Here is a 26,248-nt window from a genome sequence, read left to right as displayed (position 1 = left end):
TTGTCTATTTCTAGGAATGTCATCGTGTCTCTGCTCGGGTTGTCTTGTGTCTTCTGAAACATACCTCAAAATAATAAGTGTGTCTTTATCCAGTTAAAGTTGTGATAAAACAGAAGTAGCGACAGAACTTTTCTTCTGAATTGTATAGTACAAAAGATCAAGTTATGACATTTTGATTAAAAATTATGAGCTCAAGAAGAAAATTAAACGTATGCATGAATGAATCATTCACAATAAGAGCAATAACATGCATTTAAAAAATAGATTGGATGAATTTTTACTTAAGCACATTTGTCGTTACTGTTTCCCTTAGATATGGGGCATGGATATTTTCTGCAACTGTACGAAGCACACGAATATTGAAAGAGGCAAGTACTGAGGCTGGTTATGAATGGTTGTCTGTTGCTAAACAACTCCCCATGGCATTCTAGCATCATATTGTATGCATTTAGTGCAATATTTTGGGGTTATACTTGCAATATCAGTGCTAAATCCCTTTATAAAATCACAAGTGAAACGTTGATTAACCCAGGGTTAAAACTGGACTTTACCTGGTGTTTAAAAAGACATTAACCCAGGGTTAAGTGTAGTTTAGAAGCCCTAGTGCATTCCCCCGCAGGTAAATCTGTAATACTGTCCGTTTGCTCACTCTCCACCATTCACCATTTTTGGTTTGAATGGATGGCTTTATGCACTTTCTAGGACTGTAATCACAACACACTGTTCTTGGGTGAAAGTAGTTCTGTAGTTACTGTATATAGTCCACAGTTCATGGTTTTGCAATTATACATCCCACAGGGAGGGCCTCTCTTTGCACATACACAACCCACCATGCAATGTTATGCAGTTTTATCATAACCACCATTCAACTTACTGTTCATTACTCTTCATAAACACAACTCACACTGCAGTGCCTCATTGTTCATGTCTATACAAATCAGACAGCCTCATTCAACATCAAACTTAAACTGTAAAATTGCACAGTTCCTAATGTATTGTGCTAGAAACAGCTTCGGTTCCAGGTAATTGCAAAAATCAACCTGTGAAATGATGCATCACCGACTGCATGCTTGAATGCTTGAGAAGTCTGTCATTCATTTCACCAAAAATATACTCAAATGTTTGGTGAGTTTTTTTAGGTGTTAAGTTGCATTCACTGAAGGAAAATGGATGACCTTAGTAAGGACATGCTTGAATTAGATTTTTTAAGGCATGTTTATAAAAGTGTAACGCAGTTCGTTGTTATGTTCGTTGTCACTTCCAGGATTAAGTTGTGGCTAAAGGCAAACCAAAACTATAACCATTTTTAACTATTTTTATTTTTCTGGTTGTGTGTGTGTGTGTGTGTGTGTGTGTGTGTGTGTGTGTGTGTGTGTGTGTGTGTGTGTGTGTGTGTGTGTGTGTGTGTGTGTGTGTGTGTGTGTGTGTGTGAAGAAATGTGAATGTTTTCTATTTGTATGTATCTTTTTATAATGTACTTAGAAATGCCCAACCTGTCACCATTAGGCTCTTTGGACTTTCAGTTTGTTTTGATTTCCACGTGTGTTCCCCTGTCTGAGTTTCCCGCCACCAATCTGTATCCATGGACACTGACCTCACAGCTGCCTGTCATTTGTATCAATCATCTGTGTATTTAGTTCCTGCCTGTCTTCAGTTCAGTGTCCGGTATTGTTTGTGTGTTACACTTTGTTACGTGTTCACACGCAGTTGCACCCGTTTGCCTGTCTGCCTGTCTTGTGAATTAAACTCGTTTTTGGATTATACCTGCCGCTCCTGTCCTTCCTGAACCACCCCGTGACAGAATACCGGACCAACAAAAAAAAAAAGGATAATATTGATTTTATCCAGCTCGCTGAGAAGAGCAAGAACTTTTTGTCTTTCACCAGAGATTTTGTTTACCTTGCAGTCACCAGCCCCCTCGACGACGAAACCCTGAAGAACCTGTTCTGGATCGGGGCCAACTTCCATCAGCATATCGACCTCCCAGACACCTCTAACCTGAACTGGAAGGAGGCCTTCATCAGGTGTCTGGAGAGCGTCGCACCCCGATTCATAACACAGCCAGACCCAGAGCCCGGATTACCATCCTCGACCGCGGAGAACTCGTGCGTGCCCCCCGCAGACGGAGAGCTACCACCCGCCGCAACGCGCCAGCCTGAGCCCGAGACAAAGAGGACAGAGCTGACCCTCGCCCCGGAGGAGGAGCTCCAACAAGAGTCTTACCAGGGGTGTGAGCCCACGACATCTGCGGGCGAGGGAACCCAATCGACGGATCATGAGGACTGGCTGAAAAATTCCTCGGAGGAAACACCGTTTCCCACCCTATCCCACCCGTCATCTGCATCTTCGTTGTCTTCAGAACTATCCAGTGACTGTATCTACCCTGTCATCAACCTGTCTAATACCTCTTCTCATCTAAGCTCAGCCAGTCCTCCAGCCCCGCCGCTGCTGGATGTTAGCAGCCCTGCTTCATCTCTGGGGAGGGCCCCTGATGTCGAGTCGCAGGTCAGCCATCCATCCACAGCACTCGGGCATGAGGATCCCCTGGCTCCGCCTCCAGCCTTGGTCCTCTGCACTCCATCTCAGCCTGTTGACCTGCCGGCTCCGTCTTGGCTCCTCCCACCTGCGCCTCCACCAGAGACCCTCGAACCATCGGCTACATCGGGTTCCCTCGTCCTGCCGGCTCCCCCTTGGTCAGTCGTCACTCTGCCTTCGCCACGGACTTACGGTCTGTCCGCTACGCTCCGTCCCTCCACCCCTTCGGCTACAGCGGGCTCCTCCTTCCCCTCGGCGTCACCTCTGTCCTCCCTCACACCGACTTCGTCTCTGCTCTCGGGTACTCTGGCTCCACCTTCAGCGCTCGTCGCCGCGATGTCGCCTAGGTCTCCCAGTCCAGCGATGTCGTTTGAGTCCACAGGCTCTCCGTCTGCGCCGATGGATTCTGCCGCCGAGTCTCCGTCGGTCATCCCCCAGCTACCGTCAGCCTCCTCGCCACCTGGTCTCTTCCCTCCTTCTACTCTGCCGTGGGCTGTCGGTACTGGACGGCTCTGGGTCTGCGCCACCAGGCCATCTCCATCCATGCCGTCAGGGGATCGTCGTCATCCCTTCACTATCCTGTCACTCCAGCCTCGTTTCTGCACTTCACCATCACCTCGTCCACCACCAGAACCTCCTCCGGTCCTCCCTTCGTTATTGCGTTACGGTGCGAGGACGCACCTGGCCGGAGGGGGGCGTTATGTCACCATTAGGCTCTTTGGACTTTCAGTTTGTTTTGATTTCCACGTGTGTTCCCCTGTCTGAGTTTCCCGCCACCAATCTGTATCCATGGACACTGATTACCTCCCTCACAGCTACCTGTCATTTGTATCAATCATCTGTGTATTTAGTTCCTGCCTGTCTTCAGTTCAGTGTCCGGTATTGTTTGTGTGTTACACTTTGTTACGTGTTCACACGCTGTTGCACCCGTTTGCCTGTCTGCCTGTCTTGTGAATTAAACTCGTTTTTGGATTATACCTGCCGCTCCTGTCCTTCCTGAACCACCCCGTGACACAACCAGGGACAGGAGTTGAAAATTAGCATTAGCTACAAACCATATGCTGTGCATCAGTTACAAGCTTTGTATTGTAACTATGTTTAACTGTATGGTCCCTGTTAAATGAAGAAAAAAAATAAAATGGGAAGAAGGAGGCAGGAACCAGCGAACATTTAACTTTAATAAATAAACAAATACAAAAACAAAGTAAAGACGGCAGCCCCTCACGGCCGACTGCCGTGCACACACACAATAAAACATAAACAAAACAACGTAAAGTCCAGGGGCCTCATTTATAAACTGTGCGTAGAATCCTTACTAAAACTGTACGTGCGCCCGAAAGCCAAAAATGGCGTACGCAAAAAAATATTCCGACTTATAAAACCGTTCGTACGCCAGAACCTGCGCAGAATTCACTTTATAAATCCCAGCCAGCGGAAAATTGTGCGCACATGCGTCTCCACCCCGAAATAACCATATATGAAGCTTACAACGCCTAGTTTTACTATGCATATCCTCATCTGCATATCATTTGCATATGATTATTAATCCACGTGATAACATGTTTAACGGTACAAGACATTAGGAAAATATGAAATATGGATGTGCCTTCACATTACATTAATAAAAATCATTTAGTAGCCTATCCTTGCCTTGTTTTTGAATAAATCAATCAAATAGTATAAAATACATTTCAGCGAAAGTTTTTCTCAATCTTTTCCACTGGCCAAATAGTATTTTTAATTGATTTATATTTTTAATGGACAGATACAGATAGGCCTTATTGTGCATAATTTCCACGAAAATATTTTCTCAGGCAATCTGCTATTATCATGATAAGCAATTATCTCTGTAAAACATTTAAACACAGCATGCTACAGGAAAAGTGGTCAAAAGCATTGCATCCACTACAAATATTTCTATTGATTGAATATAAAAAAAATGTTGTAACTTCTCAGTAATGATTTCATGCAATTTAAGTGTTTAACTCAATTAATGAGAATGGAATATTTAATCTAAATGTTTATATCAGGAGTAAAGCTTGGTTTAAATCATTTTTTTATTTATTTAAACTTTTATTGTGAACATGCACTGTATTTATGATTAGGACTCATAATGAAGATTTACGGTTTTACTTAATCTGCCGTTAGATAGCCTACACATTTGTCAGTTTCACTAAAGGCCCAACGCGCTCACTGGCGCAGACATTTAAGAAGGGATGGATATTAGCTTCAAAGTGAAATAATATTTTTATTATCTTTCTGTATATGTATCATTTTCTTTAAATTTTCTGTCTAAAAGTGACCAAAAAGACATTTAACTCCAGCTCACCATCGGTGTCGCCAATTCCCTTTGTCTCCAGAATGTGCGTACGCACGGTCAAGAGCATCCTTACGGTGCGCACTTATTTACGCCAAGTTTATTTTTTATAAATCCCGATATGTGCGTGGAAAAATGCGTACGCAACGTTTATACATCAGGCCCCAGGCCTGTCCTCTCTCGTCCTTCACTGTCGTCGCTCCTCCTTTTATGCTTCCGCTCCTCCGTGAGAGATACGAGACCGGTGCGTCGCGCAGGTGTCGCTCATTATTAATCATTAATTTATTATTAATTTCTTACGGCCCTCTGCCCCGTCCTGCTCGCCACAAAAAGCAATTTAAATATCCTAATTGAACTAAGGCCAAATCCTGGCTTAATCTAAGCCATGTTTGTGAAACCAGGCCTTACTGTAATAAAAATAGCTAATTTTAAACCTTTTTATTTAAAGAAACTGGGAGTGGAAGTATATTAAGATCATTTAATTAATTAAGATAGTTTCAATAACTGAATAATTTTCAGGGTTTACACTTTTTAAATACACTTTTTATGACTTTTCTAGTCATTTGTGATTACTTGGTTTTACTCACAAATAGCAATTTCTATCCCCAAAAACTACATTTTCCATAACTTTAAGATTAATATTACGATTAAGATTCCTTTTATTGTCATTGCATGGTACTGAACACACTAGGGGTGTCGCAATATAACGGTACTGGCGATAACTGTAAGTGGGGGGGAGAGCAGTCTTGATGTAATTGAGGACCAGTCTTTCCAGGCGCTACATGATCACTGGTGTTAATGCCACTGTCCTGTTATCATTTATAAGGTTTTATTCATTTCCATGACTTTTCCAGGTCTTGAATTCACACTTTTAAAATTCCTTCATACTTCCTTCAAAATTCCAGGTTTTCAAAGACCATGAGATCCCTGGTCTGCCTGTTTGAGCTTATTTTCAAGCTTGTTTTGTCTTATTGTAAATCATTTGAAGCCATCTTGTACTTTGACCCAAGATATATCAAAGCACCACTGATGTGAAAGGGATTGAACATATATACAAGCCAATAAGAGCATCAATTATTTATGTATGTGTATCTCTTTATTTATTTATTTGTGTTATTTATTTGTTATTTATTTATATTAAATCTTTGAAAGTCTAAATTTAGCGATATTTACCTGAAGCTAAATGTCTTTTCGCATATAACGCATCGTCCATGGTCCCACAGCGCCCCGCTGGCTCCGCCTGCTACAGTAGACAATTTTGCTTTTATTACACAGTAGACTCAGATATAAGATCTGGAGCGCCACTGTGTGCGCTGCCGACCAGACCTGTCTCCGATAAGCACAAATGAAATGCCATAACACAATTTTCCTATAAGCCTTCTGATGATGCCTTAGACATCTGGCAGTACAAGAAAATATCAGCCACCTTGGCTCATATTGAATTGTAATGATGATGCCGACGTTACTGTCTTGCGATTATTACTCATACGTTAATGAATCAGCCTGGCTGTGTGTTCTGCTACTTTGCCATGTCGTTCCACTTTTAATTAACATACCGCAATGATTAAAGTTTTAACTTAATTATCTTTATCTTTTCTCTCAGGGCATCCAACCCTCTGTGGGAAACTGAGTAAAGCGTTTCACCGGCACTAAAACACAGAAGCTCTGCTAGATAGAGGGAGATACATAAAGTGAACACAACAGTGACTGACGTACACTCTCCAGAGCTGGATGAAGGTGGTGTAATGGAGGAATAAGTGAAGGAGAGTGAGAAGAGAAAGACGAAAGAATGAAGACAACTGGAAAGCGAACACGTCTTTTCATCAGTTGTTGTTTAAATTAATACATCACAATAAGACGACATGATTGATAGAAGGCTGCTCCTATTGGTGTCCCTCTGTTTTGTAGGAGGAGCCTGTGTCAGTAAGATTATTCGGAGAAGAGGGGTGAGCTCAATTCAGACCCAGCATACAGAAAATGGAGCAACTGACCAATGGGATGCAAGTTTGGAGAGGAATGGAAATACAATGACAAGACTCAAAGAACTGATTGCTCCTGAGGAAATTGAAGAGCAGATTACAACTCACCAGAGCCATGGAGCTTCTCCCGTCTTCACCAAGGAAAGCTTTGTTGGGTTCAATGCCAAACCACCTGTACAAATAAATGAAGACTCAGGTCAAGCGGATTTTAAGGTACAAGCACCAATTGATGACTCTAGAGACATTTTAGAGTTAAAAAGGAGCAGAAATAACACAAGGAAAGGCGGAAGAGTTGAGAAATGGATCCCAAAGCACCACAGGCCAACCTCTGGCATGCGCTTCAATAGAACAAGATTCAAAATCCCTTCAAGATCCAGAATGAGTTCAAATTTTGCCATTCACACTACAGCTGGTACAAAGATAGTCACTCCAGATTCGCCTCGAAAATTGAATCTCACTGGAAGCTTATTAAAACTAATATCTAAAGAGAGCCTTGTACGGATTGTGAATTCCCAGCTTAAGAGTGTTCCAGGTCTAAATATTCTAGGAAAAATTAGTCACAGCAGGAAAAGGGATCTGATCAACATGGATCACAGTCAGATGGAGGCACTCAAACTGAAAAAACAAGAAATGAACGGCACTCCTGAACTGTATAACATGGATAACCAGACTGCGGAGCTACATTCAAGCACTTTTACAAATGCCAGTCTAAATTCGGATCAAACTGTTCACACTCTCTTTAAACAATTTAGCGGATTCAATATGGATCTAGGAGAGGAGGACAGAAAATTGGAGGTGAGAGGTGTTCCAGTAACTGCTTCATGGAAGTACAAACACTTCACGACTCACATAGCATCAACTCCCCAAAGTGAGATCATGCCCAGCACCGAGACGAATCCCTTCGCTGGTCAGAGAGATATGGGCATATCACACACTCCGTCTCAGATCGACTCAGGACTTCGGCCTGACATTTTCAGCTCATTGACTGAGAGGAGTCTTGATGTTGAAGATGAATCAGATCAGAGCACTCTTATGCCATTCAGTGTCACTCAGAATCCATTGATTAAAATTTCAGAACCCATTGACAGCAGTCACATCCTAAAACTCCCACCAGATCCAGAATGGGGAAGGAAGGAAGTGGAGGAGAGCGGAGAGATGACTGTGGACTCTCGCCTTGGCAGAGGTGGACAGGGCCTTGTTTTCCAGGAAATGGATGAGGATGAAGATGAGGGGCGGAATCAACAAAAAGGGGAAATCGCTCGATCTAGAAGACGACGAAGCTGGATCTGGAACCAGTTCTTTGTCATTGAGGAGTATGCTGGTCCAGAACCAGTGCTCATTGGAAGGGTAAGAACCCATTATGATTCTATTAAAGGGATGGTTTAGTCAAAAAATTACTTTCATTTACTCACTGCCACGTCAATACAGGCATGTAGCAAATTTTTAGGGTCAGTAAGAATTTTCTTATTTTTTAAAGTCTATTTATTTGATCAAAAATACTGTAAAATCCATAATATTGTGAAAAAATATTACAATTAAAGTTATTTTCCATTTTAATATATTACAAAATGTAATTTATTCCTGTGATGGCAGAACTGAATTTTCAGCAGCCATTGCTCCAGTCATTAGTGTTACTTGATCATTCAGAAATCATTCTTATATGCTGATTTGTTGTTCAAGAAACATTATCAGGAGTCTTTGGTGAATAGAAAGTTCAAAACAGCAGCTGTTATTTGAAATTGAAATCTTTTGTAACATTATACATGTTTTAACTGGCACTTTTGATCAATTTAATGCATCTTTGCTGAAAAAATATTCATTTCTTTGAAAAAAAATCTTGCTGACCCCAAAATTTTGAAGAATAGTGAAACACAAAGAAAGGAAGTCCATACAATGAAAGACTGAGGTCCAGTGTTATTTTGGCCCCCATTGACAATCATTTTATGAACAAAACATTCTTCTGTAAATAGTTTGATGATGATGACACAACTCATTGCTATCAACTTTTATTAATAGACATTATTTTGAATATATCTAAATAACCACTTATCCTAATTAAATAATGAGCTGATCAAATCAAAGATCACTAACCAGTGTGACCCTCAACAAAGCGAATTGGAGAAAGAAAAGCTCACACACTGAGACTGAAAGACGTCTCCCACAGAACATCATGTCTGAACGTTTATCACATCAATGATCTAAATAGCATTAGACACATTATCCCAGTCTTTTTTTCTTGCTATCTTTGTCTGTTTAAATCCTGAGGATTGAGGAAGCCGAACTCTGCAGGTCACAGAATAATGTTTCAATCAGCCTCTTAATCAGCCACTGATTCTACTCTGCTAAAGCTACAGTATGCATGTGCTGCGAACAATTGCTCTTCTCATCAGAATATCAAAAGCCTGGTGGTGAAGCATGAAAAGTTTGCGTTACCTGCCCTCATTCTCTGTTACTGACCCAGTTTGGAGGTGTCAAAATTTAGGACCTTAGACATACATTCTTAATCATGATCTTTAGAATAAATAACTATCAAAATGATGAAATTACAAAAATGTATATATTTTTTAATTATGCAGTGACTGAAAATGTCAAACAAAACTATATATACTAAACTATAAACTATATCATTGTTCCCTTCCGAGGGAACTCCGCTGCGTCGAAATCGACACTACGGGGAATGCCCTTAGCATGACGCGTCTGAAGCCTGAATAAAACTAGTCCAATCCTGATTGGTGCTGCGTGATGACGTCAGCCGTGACGTCGTAGGTGACGGTGAGCGGAACTATAAAACGGGCGCCGGAACCCGGAAGCGGCAGCTTTTGTCCTTCAGCAAAGCGTTATATGTGAAATCTGTCTGTCTTATTTGGTGTTGTTTGTTCGGTAAAGCAAAGGTATTGTGATGGAGAAGACTGTGAAACAGTTCAGACAGTGTGCGTCCCCTTGCCCACGCTATTTAAGCGAGGGTGACACACACGAGCTCTGTGTTGTTTGTTTGGGTGTGGAGCATGCTCGGGCAGCGTTTGAGGGCGCTGCCTGTGCAAACTGTGAAACATTGCCCTTAAGAACGCTCCGCTCCCGCCTGAGCCTGTTCGATGAATCAGGCCAGGCTCGCGCTCCCCATGGATCAGGTCCCGCGTCTGTCGAGGCAGCGCGGCGCTTGCATTCATGGGGATCGCAAAAGGATCTGGCTGATAATGTTGAGACAGCTTCGGCTCTTTCTCAGCATTCATCGGCCAGTTCTCATGTTCCCGCTCACGGTTCGGGAGCCCGCCCTGCGGCTTCTCCCGACCGCAGAGAGGAACCGATGCTAGAACTATCTGAATCCGAGGATTTAGATGTTCTCAGCGTCGGGGCAGGGGATTGTGAAATTCCATCACCACATTCCCCTGCCTTTGAGGAGCTGCTGGAGGTTGTGACCAGGGCTGTGGCTAAATTAAATATCGATTGGCCCCCAGAAGTGCAGGAAGCGACTAAAAAAAGTAAACTTGATGAGCGCTTCCTGCAAGCCCGGTCACAGCCTTCGCGCCGGAGTCTCCCGTTTTTCACTGATCTCCACACCGAGGTGTCGAGATCGTGGAATAAGCCCTTCTCTTCTCGACTTTCCAGTCCCGATGTTCATTTATATTCATCCATTATGGGGTCGAGAGAGAGGGGCTACGGGACGATGCCACGGGTTGAAGAGGCTTTTGCAAACCATCTCTCGCCCGATGCTGCATCGTCCCTGAGAGCTCTGGCGCTTCCCTCCAAGCCCTGCCGTACCACTTCGGCCTTGGTTGGGAAAGCTTATATGGCGGCAGGTCGGGCTGGTGCATGCCTGCATACTATGGGGCTTTTGCAGGCGTACCAGGCCGACCTCCTCAAAGAGGTGGACGACGGCGGGGAGGTCGCCTACGACGATATTCGCGAGATGCGTCGTACGGTGGACTTGTCTCTCCGTGCTACCAAAGAGACGGCCCGTGCCATCGGCCGTTCTCTGGCAGCATTGGTAGCTACGGAGAGACACCTGTGGCTGAATCTGTCGGGCATCGGGGATAAAGACAGGGCTTTCCTCCTCGATGCCCCGATTTCGCCTACTGGCCTCTTCGGCGACGCAGTCAACACTGTCGTCGAGAGGTACCAGGAAGCGAAACGACAGTCAGCCGCACTCAAACACCTTATCCCCCGCCGTCGTTCTAAGTCTCATGGGTCTGCTGCCAGGGGGCAGTCCCATGAGGCAGCCGCCAGCTCCTCACGCCTGCAGCAGCAGAAGGAGAGTGTTGCCTCTCGTGCTCCCCCGAAGAAGGCCTGGAGCCAGGGGCAACACTCTCAAACGAAGTCTTCCAAACCGAGGGCAGATCTGAGGACTGTCATTCAGGCTAGGAAGGCTTCGTCAAAGAGGTCCTGATGCGTTGCGCAGGCCTCTGAGGGGGGTCCCCTCCGTGATCGAGCAACAACAGCTCGCTCCTTCACGGAGCCCTCAGGAAATCGATGTATGCTGCCCGCCGCCACGTGCGCTTCGGGACGCATCGGTTTCCAGCGAATGCAAGGTGCAGTGTCCGCCCGTAAAATCTGCGGCTCCGCGCATTGTGTTCCCTCTCACGAGGTCTGCAGGAATATTAAGTCGGTTAGTTCCTGCCAGTCAAATGCTTCAGGTCACCGATATTTCTATTTTAAGACCAGAGGTCAGTCCCGAGAGGCTGATCCCCTTAGTGGATTATCTAGACACCTGGAAGGGTCTTCAAGATATATCTCAATGGGTCCTGCTCACAGTAGAGAAAGGGTACAGAATTCAGTTCGAATATCGTCCACCTCGATTCAGCGGAGTGGTTCATACGCTGGTCAAACCAGAGCAGGGTCAGGTCATGGAACAGGAAGTTCAGTCCCTCTTGGCAAAGGAGGCCATAGAACGTGTTCCTCCTCAAGATTGGGAAACCGGGTTCTACAGTTGGCACTTCATAGTTCCCAAGAAGGATGGGGGGTTGCGCCCGATTATAGATCTCAGGGTATTGAATCGGTCTCTGAGGAGATACAGGTTCAAAATGTTAACTATACCTCTAATTGTGAGTCAAATCAGATCCGAGGACTGGTTTGTCACCATAGATCTAAAGGATGCTTACTTCCATATCTCCATCCTTCCTCAGCACAGGAAGTTCCTGAGATTCGCTTTCGGGGGAGTAGCGTATCAATACAGGGTTCTTCCGTTCGGCCTAGCACTGTCCCCTCGCACCTTCACGAAGTGCATGGATGCTGCTCTTGCTCCTTTGAGACTTCAAGGCATTCGCATCCTCAACTACATCGACGACTGGCTGATACTGGCGCAGTCGCTGGAGTTGGCGGTTCAACATCGAGATGTTGTTCTGCATCACCTGAAGTGCTTGGGGTTAAGGCTCAATGTCAAGAAAAGTTCGTTAATTCCCCTACAGAGAACAACTTTTCTGGGGGTGGTTTGGGACTCAGTCACGATGCGGGCACAGCTGTCTCCCGCTCGTATAGACTCCATCCTGACCACAGTAACGAGTATCAAACTAGGCCAGGCTGTCACTGTCAAACATTTCCAAAGGGTTCTGGGTCTTCTTGCAGCAGCGTCCAACGTTATTCCTTTTGGCCTGCTGTATATGAGGGCCCTGCAGTGGTGGCTCAGGACCAGAGGGTTTTCCCCGAGGGGGAACCCTTTTCGCACGATCAAAGTAACGCGCAGATGCCTTCATTCTTTGATCATGTGGAAGAAACCGTGGTTCCGGTCCCTGGGTCCTGTGTTGGGAGCACCGTGTCAGAGGAAAATTTTGACCACGGATGCATCCCTCACAGGCTGGGGTGCGGTAATGGAAGGCCGCTACACCAGAGGTCTCTGGAGGGACCATCATCTTTCTTGGCACATCAATTGCCTGGAGATGATGGCAGTGTTTCTGGCTCTCAGGCATTTCCTCTCGGACCTCAGAGGTCATCATGTTCTAGTGCGAACAGACAATATGTCGGTGGTCTCATATTTAAACCGTCAGGGGGGCTTGAGGTCGCGCCCTCTGTGCAGACTGGCGCATCAAGTTCTCCTATGGTCCCAGGGAAAACTTCTGTCAATCAGAGCAATGTTTATCCCGGGGGACAGCAATTTGGGAGCAGACATCCTGTCGAGGCAGGGGCTGAGGCCCGGGGAGTGGAGACTCCACCCCGAGTCGGTGGAGTTAATATGGAAGGAGTTCGTTCAGGCGGAGGTGGACCTGTTTGCCTCCCGAGAGAATTCTCACTGTCCGCTATGGTACTCCCTTACCCATCCAGCTCCTCTGGGACTGGATGCCATGGTACAGACGTGGCCGAGGCTACGTCTGTATGCCTTTCCCCCGATCGCTCTGCTCCCAGGGGTTCTAGAGAGGGTCCGGCGGTACGGAGTCAGCCTACTTCTAGTAGCCCCGTACTGGCCGGCCCGAGTATGGTTCTCGGACATCGTGGTCCTCCTAGCAGGTCCTCCGTGGCAAATCCCGATCAGGAGGGACCTTCTTTCTCAAGCAGAGGGCACAATTTTTCACCCTCGTCCAGAGCTATGGAAACTGTGGGTCTGGCCCCTGAGGGGGACCAGCTCATAAATGCAGGTCTCTCAACCGAGGTTGTTGAGACCATTCTAAACTCTAGAGCCCCCTCCACGAGGAAACTATATGCTTTGAAGTGGAATGTGTTCTCTTTATGGTGTAGAGATCACTCTTTGGACCCAGTTAACTGCCCAGTGGCTTCAGTGCTGGAGTTCCTTCAAAACCGCTTCTCTGACGGGCTCTCCCCGTCCACGCTTAAGGTCTATGTGGCGGCCGTGGCTGCCTTCCACACGCCTTTAGGGGTGGGCACCTTGGGGAGGCACCCTCTTATTGTTCGTTTCCTTCGGGGAGCAAGGAGGATGAGGCCTGTCACCCAGTCCAGAGTTCCTTCGTGGGACTTAACAGTGGTCCTCGAAGGGTTATCCCTGGCGCCCTTCGAACCTCTGGGTGAGGTGTCGGAGAAATTTTTGTCTTTTAAGGTAGCATTCCTGCTTGCCATCACGTCCCTTAAAAGAGTTGGGGACTTACAGGCTCTATCGGTCGCTCCTTCTTGCCTCGAGTTCTCTCCCGGCAAGGTAAAGGCTATTCTCCATCCTAGACCGGGCTATGTCCCTAAAGTGCCCTCAAATGTGGCACGGTCTATTATCCTCCAGGCTTTTCATCCTCCACCCCATGTGTCGGTTGAGCAAGCTAACCTTCATTTACTGTGCCCGGTCTGAGCCCTGGAGGTCTATATGCAGAGATCCTCAGGCTGGAGAAAGTCGGACCAGCTCTTTGTGTGCTTTGGGGCGCCTAAAAAGGGTTCTCCTGCTTCCAAGCTGACTATAAGTAGATGGATTGTGGAAGCTATTTCGGCAGCTTACGAGGTGCGCAACCTGCCTTCACCTCTTCTGCTTAAGGCCCACTCCACGAGAGGAGTGGCTTCCTCTAAAGCCCTTCTTGCGGGTGTTTCCCTTCAGGAGGTCTGTGATGCCGCAGGCTGGGCCTCCCCTCACACGTTTATAAGACATTACAGTTTGGATCTGACCTCTACACCGGGTTCACAGGTTCTCTCGTCTTGAGTGTGCCAGATTGCTTCACACCAGGGCGTACTCTCTTAGTGTGGCGCAGTGGGCATTGCGTTCCCCGTAGTGTCGATTTCGACGCAGCGGAGTTCCCTCGGAAGGGAACGTCTCGGGTTACGTCTGTAACCCTCGTTCCCTGAGAAGGGAACGAACGCTGCGTCCCTCGGCCACACTCTTCGCGCCCCTAGAGACGACTTGCTTCGGACTATTTAAAGCTGCCGCTTCCGGGTTCCGGCGCCCGTTTTATAGTTCCGCTCACCGTCACCTACGACGTCACGGCTGACGTCATCACGCAGCACCAATCAGGATTGGACTAGTTTTATTCAGGCTTCAGACGCGTCATGCTAAGGGCATTCCCCGTAGTGTCGATTTCGACGCAGCGTTCGTTCCCTTCTCAGGGAACGAGGGTTACAGACATAACCCGAGACGTTTTTCGCCACCAGGTAGCCACCATTTTCCTTGATAACAGCTTTGCAAATATTCTCTCACACATTGTGAGGTTAATTTAAATATATATATATTATTTTATACATTTATTTATTATTTTCAATTGTCATTACATTTTTAATGTAATATTTATTTTTTGTAAAGAATTTAAAAATGTATTTATATTTCACATGCCGTAGGAATTAATACAGATACTGCTAAATTGTCCTGTTATCCAGTAAAAATATTTAAACATCTTTCTAGGTACATTTACTTTTTTGTGTTAGATTGTATTTCAGGAAAATAAGCTTAATTTAAAAAAAGTAAATTAAGTGAATGTTTTTTCTTTTTCTTTTAAGAATAATTTTTATTTTATATTTGAGCTTTAGATTTAAAACAAGAAAAAGTATCAATGGGATCAGTAATCTCTTTATTAGCTTTCATAATTTGGATTTTAGCTTTTAGGTTTTGAAAGCCGTAAAAAAAAAGAGAAAAAGATTTTGGTAACAGTTTACAATAAGGTTCATTAGTTAGCTACATTAGTTAGCATGAACTAATAATGAACTGCACTTATAGGCTACAGCATTTATTAATCTTTGTTAATGTTAATTTCAACATTTACTAATACTGTATTAAAAAATGTTGTTAACATTAGTTAATGCACTGTGAACTAACATGAACAAACAATGAATAGCTTTATTTTTATCAACTAACATTACCAAAGATGAACAAATACAGTAACAAATGTATTGCTCATGGTTAGATCATGTTAATCAATACATAATACACATGAATGATGATGATTCTGCGTGTCTGCCTGAGGCAGTCAGACGGCACTGTGGGATATAAAAAAAACCCTCTTGCATTCTCTTCTGGGACGTCTTCCTGTCTGTGAGATATCTCCTGCAGCATTTAATGGAACCCCCTGTGCTGTTAAAACCCAGCTTCAGAGCCAGGCACATCCACCCAATAGTTTTAGACACATTTGATCACTGCACTCAAACGGGACGGCTGTTTAGAGTGGGTAAGAAGACAAGCATTGATCTTCATTAGGGCCTCGTTGACAGCAGAAAGAGTAAGAGAAAGCGAAAGAAAGCAGCGGGAAGAAGGAATGGGGAATTATGAGACTGAAAATGCCTTAGGTGCTGTTGACCATTACTACAGATGGACAGTCCTGTATGTCATTAGAGCCAATATGGTGTGCTTAACAGGTGGCAATGCTGTCACTGATAGTTCCCTGCTCTCTGAGCATCCTTCACGGTATCTAACACTGCGGCTGAACCTGTTCAGAGTCTGAGCATGTGCTGTGTGTGTACGTACACACCTAATGCTCTTATGTGTCCTAATGCTCTTACGGATGTTTAATCTTGCTGCTTCGGCCCTATGCAGAGCCGCCTGCACTGCTGCCTGTCGAATCAACGGGGACGTGTTTTGCTGCGCCTTATGACTGAGATGATTATGATTTAATAAAGGGCTGAAGTGAACTATGTAGCCCCGCGGCAGACGTGCCAAGTGCCACTGCGTACTCAATCTACAGCGTGATGCTAAGCACAGATTCAGCATTTGGAGCGCGCGTTCATATACTCATTACGGCGTCTATAAATACAGCACTGGCCCATTATGCATTTTAACATATTTTATGGTAGGTAACATCAATTATATGCAATTATGGTTGCGTTAAATGATAATCAAATTGGGGGGTTGGCATAACAAGCATCCATATGTTTATGTCAGAGGACTCATTGCCAGTGAGCAAATGCAGGGGCTTTATGATAACAATATATGCTCCTCTGTAACTCCGTAATGAATGCATTTCCTTCTTGATCTTAATGTATGGACATAAATTAGCACATATTTTGCATTCAAAAGCAGTGGCAGGGTGTGACGCACGGGGAAAACAAATTTGCACTCTATCGTTTGAACCTATCAGAACAGTGGTCTCGTAAAGCCGTGGGTCTCCCTAGCCTGTTCCTAACAGGCATAGTTTGGATACAAAATAAAGTGGAATGATTGAGATTAGGTTTGAAGTGTTTGCAAACACCATCATTCCTCTGTGGGGTTTTGTGTTTGTGGAAGTGATGTTTTGGTGCTTGGTTTCTCTTGATTATGTCTCAGCCCTTTACCCTCCTCTGAATTTTGTTTGATTAGCTTTGATTCGAAATGTTGCGGTTTACAAATCAGATTCAAAATTCCACAGTTGTTTTGTCAGCAACTTGTTTGGCATCTATTTATCTGGTTTCGATCAGTCTGTCGATCCATCCGTTATTCCGTCTGTCCGTCCATCTGTCGTTAAATTGGATTTTAAAAGACTTTTTCAATTAAATTCTGAATGGGATAGATAGGTAGGTAGATAAATAGGTTGGTAGATTTCGGTCTAGGTGGCAATACCCATTTTTAAAGCAAATTTAAATCTAATTTTCCCCACTTCAAGCTCTGATAGAACTGAAATTGTAAAGTGAGGAGGCCTGGGAAGAGTTAGCTTGAGTTTACTTTAGTGTAAGTTAATTACACAAGCAGCTGTGATGTTTTTATGTACAGTAATTCCTCCAGCTGAATGAACTAATGATAGTCTCAGAGAGCTAAAAATGAGAGTTAGCGGCTATTAGTCCTAAATAATTGTTTGTTAAATAATAACAAATTCACTTAGGTCTTCAGAAATCTCCTCAGACCACTAATAACGCTCTACAGGAGAATCTCTAAACAGCATTTTGAGCTTTGATCTTTCACTTTCTTCATTTCGAATTTTCAAATCCTCTCATGGCAAGTGCATCAAAACACCATAAAATGTGTTGCAAATGCTTTATGAAATCCATTAAAAAACACTCACAAACACTTGATTTCTGTAATTTCATGGCAGCTCAGCTATCTCCAGTCGGGTGGCTTTTGAAACCTTTTGCTCCAATAGTATTTTGATATTTCAGATTCGGGTCTCACTGAGTGTAGATCTTAGTTTAGACTGGGGTTATCCACTGCTTCTGTTTCATGCATTCAGAAGAGGTTTGTTTTGAGGAATTCCATGGATCCTGGTCAATGGTTTGGAGTTTGTTTCATCGGAAGTGTTGAGGTTTTTGAAAGTGACCTTGTAGCACACTGTGATGTTACCACCAGGCATCATTCATTGGCTGACCGCAGGGTATTATACTCCTTCCTGCCGCTGGCTGCCCCATCGCTTTTCTGCTGCTATTTGTCTGTCCTTACCTGCTAGAAGCCAAATGTTGTGGGTGGGGGTATGGTGTTATATTAATAGCACCGTACAGTACAGGTCAGCTGAATAAAGTCAGTGAAAGCATATAATGAAAGCAATCAAATGCACCCTTTACTAGTTTCTTGAAAAATTATGTTCAAATATGAGACTGTATTAATCTGTCAAAGTCTCCAGTCTATCGAAAATCACTCAATAGTATCAATGATATTTAATTTATTGTATATTTTTTTTGTGCTGCCTTTGCAATGTAAAAGGCTATATAAGACATAAATCAGTTTTTAAAGTTGGGTTCAAATGTTCACATGAAATCTCTGGAAAGGTAGTTTGAAAGTGTATGTTACGGTATGCATGTGATTTTGGAATCTTGATTCCACCACTAAGGAAATGCATTAAAAAGGTAATTCTGACTTTATTTCTCGAAATTTATTTTATTTCTCACAAGATTACTTTATACCACACAATGTAAACAATGTAAAGTCACATAAATATGACTTTATGTCTCACAACTGACTTTATATTTCAGAAATTGCAAGTTTATATCTCACACATTTTTTTTGTGCATAATGTGACTACATCTCACGATTGCAACTTTATTTCTCAAAATGGTGATTTTACATCATAATTGTGACTTAATATCTCTAAACTGCGAGTTTTCACCTTACAATATGACTTTATATCGCATGATGTGACTGTCTGAAAATGTGTTAGTAATATCACGGTTGTGAATTTATATCTGATAATATTATTTATCTCAATGTGGCTTTACAGTACATCTCACAATGTGAGTTTATATACCATATTGTCACTTTATATCTCTCAGTTATGACTTTATTTTCCAAGATCGTGAATTTATATCTCACAATATGATTTTGCATTGCATAATGTGGCTTACTTCTCACAACTGCAACTTTATTTCCCAAGATTTGGGAAGATTTATGCCACAATAATTCTTTATATCACGCACTGTGACTATGTTTTAAAACGTTATAGCTCATAGTTGAGAATTTATATCTTATATTATTACTTCTCACAATGTGACTTTATATCGCATAATGTGAATTAATATCTGAAATAATATGAATTATCACAATGTGGCTTTATATCTCACAATATGAGATTATATCTGAAAATGTGCCGTTATATCTCACAGCTGTGAATTTATATCTTATATTATGACTACTCACAATGTGACTTTATATTGCATAATGTGACTTAATATCTAAAAAAGCTGTTGTTATTTCGCGCAGGTGTGAAATTATATCTCAAAATCTGACTTCTGGCACTCTGGCTTTATATCTCACAATTCTGTTTTTTGTTTTGTTTTTTTAATTTATTGCACAATTTTCACTTCAATTCACTTCCTCTGAAGTGAAAAAAGGGCTTCACTTGTGTAGTGGGAAATTATCCGCAGTGGGTTGTGATGGTCCGGTGTCGGCCTTTGAGTCCCAGTCCATCCCTGGACTGAAGCAACCTGTTTGTCATGAATTAATGTTAAGTATGTTTGTGTGTGTTATAGAGCGTGTTGATGCCCTTGTGTTCTTACCATATGCTCCGGTGCTGGTGGGTCCTACAGGCAACCTGTAATGTAATACGCCCTCCTTTCAAGCTGTTGCTTGGAGGAACAACACACTGCATCATCAACCAGCTGCCTGAACCCCTGCACACTTTCCGCAAGCTCCAGGGCCCCCGACTGTCACAAGGGATCCTCGCAGATTCTCTGCGAATCCACCTGTGCTGCTTAGTTTGCACAAAACACACCAAGATCTTAGACAATCTGTTGATAAAACCTATAACCGAATTCAACAGGAGCACGTTTGTAGCACAAAGCGCATTTTCGGGATGAAAAAGATGATGTTAGGATGCCACCATGGAGCTCCAAGCTGGTGAAATTGAGTAACCTTGGAGCATGTGCAAATTTCGTGCTGTGTATGCGTTTGCAGCTCTGACACACTGGGTTATTATATTTCTCATTTCTTGAGCACTCGGGGAGCGTTTTGAATATGTTAGGTGTTGGCAGGGGTAGATGGTGGCTGTCACTGGCATTTTAATGGGGTGGGTCTCTTGGGGGGCCAATATGGCGTAGCGTGCGTGATCTGGCCACACACACACACACACACACACACACACACACGGCTTGTCTCTTATCATTCCTAAAAGCATGGCCAACAAGCTGTTCTAAAACACTGCACATCCAAATAGAATTAAATATCACTTCAAAGCAAGGGAGGGGGAATGAGTGAAAATGAGAATAAAGTGAGAATAAGTCACAGAGGGTGAGCGACAGAAAAGAGAGCATGCAGGGGCAACAGTTACAGCACACACACGCTGCGAGAGAGATCATCAGTAATAATTGCGGAATGTCTCTTTCGGAACAGCTTTGTGTTTTCTTTCACTCTGTCTCTTGCAGTGAAAATCATTTAGCCTCCAGGCTGGAGCTCAGCAGGAGAGAGAGAGAGCAATTAGAGAGACAAAGAGGGAGAGAAGAAAAGGAGGAGCACACAGGTAAATGATAAAGGAAGATGCAGGAATGATGCTGAGATGCCGAGGTGAGCGATGGGGTGGGCGGCGGAGATGACGGATGGACAGAGAGATGGGCTAGGAATGAGAAAATGTTGGAAGGTTAATGCCGCGGAGCAAATGAGCTGGAAATGCACGCAAGAGGGGAAGAGAGGGTCAACGCGGAAAACACAAACAGTGGGGTCCAAAAGTCAGATCATTAGTGAAAATTATCAGCATAATAATAGTGAAAAGTTGCATTTTCAGAATGTCTCTGTATTTGGTTTTGTGGTCTCTTTTGCTTTAATGACAGCAGCACTCGAGCTGCACGAACGGCACACGTTTGTCAAACTTGATGATCATGTTCTCCAGTGTGATTTGAGAACAACCCAAAGAGCATCTTGGACTTCAATGGAACCAAAAACTTCTGATTGTCTGTACAAATGAGTCGAACATGGTCAGTGTCACAAATGTGTGTAACATTTTAGAATACTATTCCCTCATTAATGAATAACTACACAGGAACAAATGAGTAATGCAATATTAACAATAATATATAAAGAATGTTGTAACCAGACAGTTGACGGCCAGGCCCGGATTAACACAGTGTAGTGCCCTAGGGTGACCACATTTTAAGTGCCCCCCACCCCATACAACTCACATGTTAGTGCAACATGAACATGTCATACTAAATATCTTCATTTCCATCATAAATGCCATGTATGAGGACTACTTGCAAAACCTTATGTCTAAAAAAAACATATACCAAATAAGCAAGCCCAAGAATCAGATAGATTCAGCACCACAGAGACGCACAGCAGCAAAACAATGCAACCAAATCCATTAGTAATCGGATTGACGGCTCAATCGAACTGAAAAGCTTTTATTCAACCTTTATTGATCCGATTGAGCTTGATCGGAATCAAATTTCGATCGGATTGAAAGGGGTGGGTTATTCCTTTTTTTTATTCGGATTAAAAAGCGAAACTGAAAGGACTGCGTATGTGCAATGACGTTGAAATAGCGTAATGACGTATGGCGCTCGAAATGTTCTTCCTGTTGAATAAAGTGTCATATAATCAAGTGTCCCGTCATTTTAAAATTCTCCTTTCACTCAGCGTCTGTGAAGTGGAGCAGGACAATGTCCCACCAGTCATTTTTCGGATTATCACCCAGAGACGACTGGTTTTGGGCGAGAGAAGGGAGGGGCATTTTACTGATAAATATAAGCAACACGGTACAACAACGGTTCATGTGCTCATTGTCCACAAATTATGACCAGATATGGATAAATATTAAGCCTGCTGTTTAAAACAAATAAAGAACCAATGTAGGAGATGGGTATATGCACAGTATAGCCTACTAACGTTACCTCTTCCGATTTTAAGCTTGCGTATAAACGCGCACATCAACCCGATCACGTTTAGCGTTCATGTAAACATAACATTCAGATTCATCGATCGGAATGAATTCAGTCCGATTGAAACAAAAGTTATGCATCTAATAAGCATCTCTAACTAAGCAACCAGCTAAAAGAGAAAACCGTTCCAAATTTCAAATCGACAACAGCGTCACATTAGCCTATTTGCCCAGAAATAATGGTAAATAAGCCTTACCTTTAGCAGAACAACTTTTTCTAGACTTTGTGTTAGGCTACCGCCTTTGCTCACAACATTAGCTGCTGCTTGAGAATCGGTTGAGGCATTTTTCGCTGCTAGTGGCTTCTGCTGGTGATGCCGATCGATGTCTCTGTCTTTTCTTCATTTCGAAGAAATAGGCTACACTGTGACCTGACCCAATCGCGATTCTTTATTTGCATATTTTATATTCTCTCTGTATACATGTTATCATTAACTGTTCATTTTATATCTGCATCTCTTCCAGCAAAATAATATATATACAAAACATGAAAACTATTTTAAAGGTTTAGTCATTCTCTTAATCATTTGGTGCCCCCCTATTGGCTGGTGCCCCAGGGCACTCGCCCAATCCCGTCTATGGATAATCCGGCCCTGTTGACGGCACCCATTGGCTTCCATAGTATTTTTTTTTCCTACTATGGAAGTCAATGGCTACCATAAACTGGTCTGGTTACCAACATTCTTTAAAATATCTTCTTTTGTGTTCAACAGAAGAAAGAAACTCATACTGGTTTGGAACATACCTTTAACAAGTACAATGAATTTGTAAAAAGTGCTTAGTCAAATGTGGTAGTTCACTATTAGCTAATCAATAACTACTATTTTTTTTCATACCTCCCAGAGGACTACCAAGAACTAATATATACAGGTTCATAATTAACATGAATAATGCATAATGTATAATTAATTCTAAAGTGAAGCTCATTGTAACCCACTAGTAATGACTCAAGTATTACCAAGTATTAAAGTACTAATTATTTGGATCAGTATTCTAAAGTGAAAATAATAATAATACTAATTATCTGTGAACAAAAATTGTTCAGAATATTTTTTTATTATATCTTCTTTGTGTTCCCCAAATGAGAGAAAGTCATCCAGGTTTGGAACGGCATGAAGGTGAGACAGGGTACATTTATTTTTGGGTAAACTGTTCCTTTAAATTAGAATTTAAACCCCAGATTTTCAGTGAATCTTCAGACTTTTGACCCCACTGTATATGCAAGCTCATGACCTTGAAATCCAGTGAGAGGGATTCTTGCAAAATTATTTATTTTTCAAAAAAAGAAGAAAAGGCAAAGTGATAAAGCACAGCAAACAAGGAGAGAGTAGGATGCAAGAGAGAAGGAGGGCTAAGAAAGAGCGAATGAGAGCGTGGTTAAATACCATTTTATTATAAACCCCCGTGGAGAAGAAATTCAAACGCGTTTCTGTTCTGAGAGTGGGAGAAGTAGAGGAGAGGGGGAAGGGGGAGGATCTGGAGAGTCTTTTATAAGAGAAATTCAAAGAGAACATGTCTAAGCCATTCTCTTCTCTCCTCTCTCTTTATTCTTTTCCCTGCCTCTCCCTGTGTATCTTTCAAATCAAGATAATGCCACACATAAACGCTTTTTGTGATTTTTTCTTCCTTTACCCACACTTTCATCACATGTAAAGTGAACTTATTTTAATTTCTCTAACAAATGGTGCTATCACATGGCATTCTGCTATTTTTTGATTCCAGGGTAAATTTGACTGTTATTCTCTCGCACAACAGAGAAACAGCCTGCGTAACACGATGCAATAACTTGACTAATGATAAAAGCGATCTCTTGCAAGTCTTTGTAGACTTTTTCCTTTAGTCATGACTGCAATGAGCAACAGGACATTTTGATGATTGCTTTATTTCTATTTCTGTAGGGTTGTGCTTTGTAGCCCCACCCACTTTGAAATCTCATTGGTCCAAAATTCCGTTTAAAAGTTTGGGGTCAGTAAGTTTTTTTTACAGAAATTAATCATTTTATTCAAAAAGAATGCATTTGCTTATGCTTTTTTGAATTTTCTGTGCATCAGAATAGTAATTTTTTTCAACATTTATATTGATTCGAAATGCTTCTTGACCAACAAATTGGCATATAGGAATGATTTCTGAAGGATAATGTGATACTAATGAGTAATGACTGCAAATACATCCTTGGTGAGCATAAGAGACTTCTTTTAAAAACATAAAAAAGCCCCAAATGTTTGAACGATAGTGTAACTGTTAAACATCAAATGTTTTCTGACTGACTTATTATTGGATCACTAAGTGTAATCTGACAAATTTTGTGAACCAAATGAATTATGTGACACGAAATGCAATATCTCAAAACAAAATACTGCATTTCATCATGCACAGAAACACAAAAACCAGTTGCTTTTCGTCAAATGTAAAATCCGCTATTCATTTCGGACACAATATTCTGAACCAGTAATTTCATGCATGGAATTTACACAAGTTCGTTCCGTTTGCACATATAAGAGTGAATTACATTTTTTATCAACATTTTTGAAAAACAGAAAACACCTTTTGCAGACTAAACGAAGAGGTTCCACTGACAAAATGCAACTGGCTTTTGCCGTTCTGTGTATGAAACACATTATGGTGTAACAGCATTTTATCATGAAATACTGCATTTTGTGTGATGCAATTCATACGGTGCATGAAATTAGTCAGGTTACACTTGGTGCCCCATAGTGATTGTCACATTGGGCAGCAGTTTCGAATTCAGCTTGGACAGACAAATTACTTGTTGTATTGCTCTTGTTTAGAATATGGTGTGAGTAGTTTATATTTCATCTACTGTGACAGTCTAGATCAGTGTTTCCCAACCCTTTTCTAACAAAAAAAAAAAAAAAGTTTTCCCCCACAAATAATATGCTTCACAAGCCCCTATCCTCATGCATCTGTGAACAGTTAATATAAATGGACCAAATTACTTGCTATTTCATATTGCGCCTTCAATTTTAGTGATTGGCATATGAATATCACTGCACATTTTCAATCTGTTGCGTGCCTTTCTTTTGATTGCACCTAATTCACTGAATGCTGAGAATTTTTTTCACAAGAAACAAAGGTTTTTTGGCTCAAACTGTATTTCGTCTGGTATTTACTCATGGCTCTTTAATTAAAAGCTCAAGAGGTCTCAAGATGACTGTAAAAGTTTAGCTTTTTTTCAACTAGCCTAATTCAGCTATAGTTTTATCTCATATTTATATTTTATTTTCTTTCAGCATTATTTCGCCATTAAAAACACTGCGAATGACCCTAAAGTTTTCACTCTGTGTTTATTTTCTGTCTGTGTGGCAAATTTATTTTATTTATTTATTATTGATTATGGTTCAGAGTAAAATCATAATAATTTCCCCTAAGGTCAAATATATGCTGTGACCCACAGGTTGGGAAACCCTGGTAAGGGCAAGTTTCAACAGTGAAGAAATGACATAAGGTTCTCACATGCCTGGCTTGTATGAACCCTAGTGAAAAAAAAGTATACTTTAATGTTTTTGAAATATATTCCCCTTTTCAATATTACATTGCAAATATACTAACACAAACTTTACTATCTTTAAATATATTAAAAGTATATTAGCATCATGCTTTTACCTTTTTTCACAATACAACTTTTAACACACTTTAAAATAATTGTACTTTAGTATATTTTCTAAAAGTATATTTTAAAAAATACACTTGAAGTGAAAATTTATTTGATTTTTTAAAAGTGTATTTATTTGCACTTTATTAAAAATATATTTTTAGGCTATATTTTAACTGTGTGCTGGAAATTATCATTGTAACAATGCATTGAAAGTATACTTTCAAAATACATTATAGTATACAATAGTATTTTGTACAAAGATTAGCTTTATAGTTTTATTTGTCTAATAATGTACATTAGTTATTGAAGACAAAGTATGGACTTTGTAGTATTTGGAATAAAGGTATTAATGAGCCTATACTTTTTGCTCAAATATATCACACCATGATAGCCTTGTGGGCAAGTGCGCCGACATATGCTTTAGACCCGAGCTCGAGTCCCGGCTTGTGGACCTTTCCTGATCCCGTCCTCTCTCTCTCTCTCTCTCTCTCTCTCTCTCTCTCTCTCTCTCTCTCTCTCTCTCTCTCTCTCTCTCTCTCTCTCTCTCTCTCTCTCTCTCTCTCTCTCTCTCTCACCTCACTTCCCGTGTAGCTACTGTCCTATCTTAATAAAAGGCAAAAACGCCAAAAATATTGATATTTTAAATAATAATAAAAATATGCTAACACTTTACAATAAGACTCATTAGTTA

General features: G+C 42.0%; 1 protein-coding gene across 2 annotated transcripts in view; it reads left to right on the top strand.

The window, feature by feature from the left end:
- LOC130076190 (desmocollin-1) overlaps positions 1–26,248 on the top strand; it is a 163,218-nt gene that overhangs the window by 55,401 nt on the left and 81,569 nt on the right. For both annotated transcript variants that reach the window (XM_056241169.1, XM_056241170.1), the window contains exon 2: positions 6,456–8,178. In XM_056241169.1, coding sequence (XP_056097144.1) covers positions 6,715–8,178 — 1,464 coding nt within the window. In that variant the 5' untranslated portion in view covers positions 6,456–6,714. The remainder of the gene's footprint in view (positions 1–6,455; positions 8,179–26,248) is intronic.

Source organism: Rhinichthys klamathensis, unplaced genomic scaffold (genome assembly GCF_029890125.1).
Source record: "Rhinichthys klamathensis goyatoka isolate OS25496 unplaced genomic scaffold, OSU_Roscu_1.1 h1tg000631l_1, whole genome shotgun sequence".
Lineage (NCBI taxonomy): Eukaryota > Metazoa > Chordata > Actinopteri > Cypriniformes > Leuciscidae > Rhinichthys > Rhinichthys klamathensis.
Note: the sequence above shows the minus strand (reverse complement) of the source record. Positions and strands in the feature narration are given on the sequence as shown.